We start from the raw sequence: 6,192 nt of genomic DNA, 5'->3' as shown, positions 1-6,192 counted from the left end.
CAGCCGCCACCGAGGGACACAGCGAAGGCACAAGTACTGCGCGGCCCGACCTGACCTGAGCTCGGTGCCCAGCGCTTCCAATGCCTGACTTTTGGCTCCCACTTGGGCATTTTTCTGGGTAGCTTCAGTGGTTTTGTTCAGACTGACTGGCACTCGTACTTGTCTGCCGTTAGAGCCGCTTCACCCAGTTCCGTCACAATCAGCATCGGGCACCAGCATCGGGCCAAAACCAAGAGCAGAAGCACACAGGTGCCCATGTCAAGAGCTACTAATAAGACACAAAGGCAGGGAGGGCACCATCAGAGTGGCTCCTGCCACCTTTACTGGTCTCGTGTGTTACAATGTACACTGCGCCCCTGGCAGCCCCCGGTGGTCTCTTTCTACAATGCCGGCCAGCCAGCATGCTTTTGGCCTCCCTACTCTGTGCCCAGCAGCCCCCTACAGGGGGCATCGGGGAAAGTCCACGGCCTGTGCAAATAAAAGGTGCCACATGGCACCAAGGCACTGTACCAGTCTTGAACACCTGGCAATTAGGACCTTAAACAGATGTGCCCAAATGCCCGTCAAATTCTTCAGGCAGGCAGAGTGCATTCCGGGATGAGGATGAAGAAGAGGAAGTTAAGAAAACTGAAGATGATGAGGAGTGAAACAAAGTGCCCAAAAAACACAAAACTAACAGCCAGTCGAGGTGCCCACTTATGTCCGGTGACTATCAGCGCTCGGCTTGGCACTACTTTCCCATTTAATTCAATTGTGCCCAGTGTACCAGAGCTGAGCCCATGGGATTAGAGTTCATGGAGGTAACTGATGCCATCTTTTGTCTCTTCCTTCATTACACATGGAGGTGTGCAGTACAACGAGAAGTTGCCCATGGTGGGCACGTGACATGACATGAGCACATGCGTCTGGTGTGCCCACTAGAATGTCCAGGTCCCTAACTGGGTGACTGCGCTACAAATGCCCAGGGCAGCCATTGTAAAGGGACAGCACATGGCTTGATGGGGCAAACGGTGACATTTGAGCTGACGTCTTCGGGCTAAGCGGCCATGAGGTGGCACTTGTGAGCTTAGACATGGCAGCTAATCGGCCCAAACTCGGCCACTTGAGGCAGATGGGTGGTGGACGGTGGTGCGTACGCTAATGGCACACTAATACCACGAGGACAAACTGATGTGACAAGTGACACACCGTTAATGCAAAGTCACACGGAAGGCTAGTTGGCCAGGGTGGCTCCCGTTGGCACCATTCCAAAACGTCAGTGGGGTTCTAAAATAAAGAGAAGTGAGGGGTGCCGCTTGGCACTGACCTCGTGTCAGGGTTCAATAAGGCAACTGAATATTTCTAGGGCACTTGTCACAGCTCATGCTAATGTTGTACCCACTTGTAAAGGGGGTGCCAACCAAAGCCCAGGCTCCTTGAATTAAACATGAATGCAGCGGGTAGGTGGGGTGGGTGGGTCAAACAAAAATGAGGAGGAGGAGAGGGGAGGAAAGCCAAGAGCACCCGAGCCCCGCCGATCAGAGCTGGAGGGCACAGCGCCAGGCCCGCCTCTCATTGCCTTCTAAACCCACGGGTGACTGCCAGCTCAGTGCTTGGTTTCGGTCAGGACGATATTGGCGGTGACAAACATCAAACAGGACCCGGCCCAGATCAGCACAAACCAGACCCAGAAGACATGGTGGAAGGGCGACCTGTGCTTGTTGTTCACCGCGTCGCCGTACGTCAGTCCCAGGTCCTTGCGACCAAAGTAGACCAGGCAGGCCGGGATGATGTACTGGATGCCCGTCCCAGCGTAGGCACCGGTGATGCCCACCAGAGTCTCCAGGTCATGGGTGCAAAAGGCCACAATGATGGGAGGGACCAGGGTGATGAGCGGGAAGACCACCCTGTCGACAACCCAGGGGTAGGTGCCACCCCGGTGGAAGAGGGTCTTCCAGTTATTGCGCAGGGTCACGGCGATGATGGGGAAGTTGGTGCTGATGGTGAAGACCGGGAAGAGGCCCAGGAAGTAGCGCAGGAAGGCCACGCCAATGACGTCACAGTTGTCGGTGAAGTTGAGGGTGTACATGTCCTTGAGGACGCCGTTGTCAAAGCAGAAGATGGCAGTGAAGGACAGCAGGCTGTAGAAGCTCAGGATGAGGGTGTAGTCGAGCAGGACCAGGGCGCTCACCCGCCTCTTGTCAGAGATGGGAGTCACGACGGAGGGCAGCGAGTGCTGGCACATGAACGAGTAGACGCAGACACCGAAGAGGTTGGGGACCCCGAGGAGCACGGCGGCCGGCGGGTGGCCCTCAGCTTTGCCTTTTCCTATGCGGATCAGTGCCAGGATGATCATCGTGGTGAAGGCTGCAAGACAAAAACGGGAAGAAAACAGACAATCATTTCAAGAGGTGCCCACCTTGGCAGTGTCATCACAACCCAGCCCACGCAGCAGTGGCAAGACTGGCCCTGGGCTCTGCCATATCATGCCACCACATTCTCGTCTCCTCCCACCAAATGCCAGCTCCCACACTCCAAGCAGAGGGGCTCGCCATTGAGACTTCATACCCCTCGTGTGCTCCTTTGTGGATGCCCACCAACCATGCTTGGCCCCCTGGAATTCGACTCCCTCCTGCTGGGGGCTCTACACCCAGTGGTAATCTGACTGGCACACCCTCAGAACCGTCACATCAAGTCAAAAATGTGCCCGCTGGAGCACCAAGTGCAAATTAGCAGGCCAACTGGGCAGAAGTCCAACAAGCTGGCAAATGGGTGCCTGGGGTCTTTGGTCCATTCCCGTTTCTGTATTTCTGTACCAACATGACAAGAGTGCAGCGGACCCCAGACACTGATGGCCGAGGTCAGTACCGGACATCCTGTCACCCGACAAGGGTCTGTGCCCACCTTAGGTTTGAGTAAATGTGTGGGCAGAGAGCTGCTCTGTGACTGGCACACACGGATAACGCGAGGCCACTTTGAGTGGGACGCTGACCACTTATGGGGGTCCTCTCCTCCTCCAGTGACTTTTTGATTCCTTTTCTTGTACTTCTGCAGTTTCCAGGACCACCGACCCGACTGACCGCTCACACGGGACTTGGGGTCTCAAGGACATCCAAGAGCAACTCAAGAGTGGGCCCACAACAGACAGGTGGGCATGCAGCTGGTGAGCTTTACAGACCACTAAGTAGGCATGGTGCACTGGCAGCCACGTGGGCGGTCCTCCTGTGCCCACTCACACTGCCAGTAGGCCCTCTGGTGTCTCGCAGATGGCTGTGGCACAGGAGACAGGGAGCGATGGACAGTTGACCTTCCATGGCACACGTGCCTTCAGGCCGACCCGATTACAGAATGTCATCGTGAGGTGGCAATAACTCGATGAACATGCCAAGCCTGCCACCGAACTGCCTTGCAGGAGCGGGCACACGCAGCCCACTCTCCTCTTATTTCACATCCCTGTCTGAAGTGAAGCCCCCCGCGGTCGGAGTATCCCGTTAATCGGCGGCTCATCGCCTCCACCTTCAAAGCGCCGCCATATGTCAGCTTAAGCCTTCTGTGTGAAGATGGCGCTGCCCACACGATGGCTCTGGGGAGACAAATCAATAGTCCAAAGCCAGGGAGGCGCGCCCGATGCCTCAGTAAGTGGGCAGCTGAGCCCGCCGCCTGACGGGAATTGTCCACGGCAGAGAAGATGAAAGGCCGACCCCCCCCGCCCTCGCACTTCAGAGGTCTCGTCTTCGATGACACGATAAGCTGCTGCTATACTGGCACCGCGCCCGTCTTCTCCACCAGTCACGAATCTGAGCGATCAGAGGACCCAATGCTACCTGCAGCTCAGCGGACGAGTCCAGGGACCCATGAAGGGGGCACCACCTCGAAGCTTCAACCCTGGGGTGCCATGCCTGCAGTGCCAGTCCCATCACTATACCAGATGTAATCAAATGAGGGTGGCACAGTCTCCACATCCCAAATCTGAAGAGGAACTGCACGGGGCACATGTGAACAGACAGCCCGGGTATTATGCCCAGTCGCTCCCCAGATGGCAGGCACTGCACCCCTTCCTTGATATACAGCACAGATGGCATTCTGACCCGGGCTCTTTGCTCAAAGACTAGGCTAGCACAGGGGGGGAACCCCGTGGCTCGGCCCCCCACTTTTATTTAGCGTTCCAATTAGGGAGGCGGCCATGCGGGACGCCCGCTTACAGCACAAATGAAAAAACACGAAACCCGAGCCGTTGACTCAGCGAAGGGCACATCGGTTAAACGAGTCAAGTGAGCGGCACGCTGGGCATCAGGAGTCACCACGTTAATGGGGACCAGCGGTGACACAAATGAGCCTGAATTGCCTATTGATTATCCATCAGGCTCATCAGGAGCACCGTGGCGCCACAGACAATCGCTTAGCTAACAAATGGGCATCGAGGAACGAGAGACGGGCACAAAGAAAGCGACCACGCGGTACCACACCTGCACCTCCAAGGGCCTTTCAGGTTGAATTCGCTCTTTTAAGAGGAGAGGAGCCTTCCTCAGGTCAGTGCCCACTGCCTGCCACTTTGGGGGGGTTTAGGGCACGCCAAGATCAAGAAAAGGGCATCCATTCACATGGCAGAAGCAGGTGCTGGATGGGCTGCTCCTATCTGGGGACTAATTGACGAGACCCAGCAGCAGGGCATCTCTCTTGTGAAGACACAGGCTGGTGGTCTTTGTGGATGAAAGTGGGGGGCTTCCTCCAGCACCCAGTCCAAGACCAGGCTAACCAGAGGTGACTAACCTTACCGGGCAAAACCTGATGCTGGCCCCCATCAACTGGTCAGCCTGGCATGTCGGGCACGACTCCCATTTAAATGGCTTAGCTTTCTGCTTTTACCCCAATAGGTGACTTGGCTCTGCCATCTGCCACGGGTTCCCCTGGTGCCACGCAGTGAGCACTGCTGGCTCAAACGCTCCGGTGCCCCTCATCTCTGCTGCACATCTTGTGCGTGATCAAGTGTGGCCCTTGGCATCAGTCTTTTCTTCACCTGGCTGTGTTGTGAGCATATGCCACCCATGACTGAGGGCAAAACCCACCATGCCACTCTGACCTGGCACATAAGACACAAACCTGTGATGCCCTTGTACGCCCCTGGCAATGTAAAGCTGCATACCTTACACTGAAGCCACCCAGCATTTCCACCTCATCCCTTAGGTTGCAGGCGACGGCATGCCAGGAGACTCTCTGGCTACCCAATAGTGGCATTATGTGACCTCTGACCTTGGCACATGGCAGCCTCATTTCTGCCACCAATTTTTATCAAAAGCTTTATTAGGCTCCATATGGCTTGAACACAATGCCAGACAAGACCAGTCAGAAGTGCACCAACATGCCCGTGGGCACAAAGCTGTCACCGAAACAGCCGTCTTGTGCTAATTACTGATTTCGAGGCAGGGCGAGGGCAGCCATGCTTGAAATGAGGCGCGATGTCGGCGGTGACCTGTGGGCGGCTGCGGCCCGTCGCTCTCCATCACTTTAGCCCAACCTCAGGCCTTGCCCACCTGCTTCTGAAGCATTCAGCTCTGCTGCCCAGTCACGGCCTGCGTGGAGGCACCCGCAAGCTAGGCGCGGCACCAATCTATCACGAGCCACTCTCAGAGTGCCAATACAGAGGTACCAATCGAGCTAACAGGCAAACTCTGCCCAAACAGGGCCAAAGTGCCCCGCTGCCCAGTTTAAATGGCAAACACAGAATTCAGACTGGAATTCACACTGGCGCTGCTTATGGCCCATACAAGCAGTGCCAGTGTAGAGGCCAGTCTGGCTGGGGTGGCAGCCTCCATCCTAGCAGATGACACCTTCTAGAACTTGTAAGAAATGGGCGGGCACTTCTGACTCGATCCACATAGTGAGGTGCTAGTGGTGCCAGCGTGCAGCCACCTTGGGCTCCACCAGGCACCCCTATCAGCTCGCCAGCCAAGATCTCCACAATCACTGCCAGGATACCAAATAAACCCAAGACTGGGCATGGCGGGCAGCAAGTACCAGGCCAATGGTGGGTCATGTTTTCAAGGACACGGCAAGTGGCTCTCGCTTTTTAATTGAACTCCCCCAGCCTATTTGTCACCGTCTTGGTCACTAGAAGGTCACCCCCCTGGGCTCTGCACTGGCATATGGCCCCTTAAATGCCACTGAATGAGCTGCGTGTCTTGGAGCTTTCAGGTGGCGATTTGTGCCACCGTG

At 56.1% G+C, this 6,192-nt stretch overlaps 1 protein-coding gene across 1 annotated transcript in view; it reads right to left on the bottom strand.

Annotated features, from left to right (window-relative positions):
* Positions 1–294: 294 nt before the first annotated feature.
* The window catches only part of tmem104 (transmembrane protein 104), a 72,728-nt gene continuing 66,830 nt past the window's right edge, over positions 295–6,192 (bottom strand). Inside the window, exon 10 of the mRNA XM_028818912.2 lies at positions 295–2,346. Coding sequence (XP_028674745.1) covers positions 1,586–2,346 — 761 coding nt within the window. The 3' untranslated portion in view covers positions 295–1,585. The remainder of the gene's footprint in view (positions 2,347–6,192) is intronic.

Source organism: Erpetoichthys calabaricus, chromosome 14 (assembly GCF_900747795.2).
Source record: "Erpetoichthys calabaricus chromosome 14, fErpCal1.3, whole genome shotgun sequence".
NCBI lineage: Eukaryota > Metazoa > Chordata > Cladistia > Polypteriformes > Polypteridae > Erpetoichthys > Erpetoichthys calabaricus.
The sequence above is the reverse complement of the archived record's forward strand: the minus strand, read 5'-3'. Positions and strand labels throughout refer to the sequence as shown.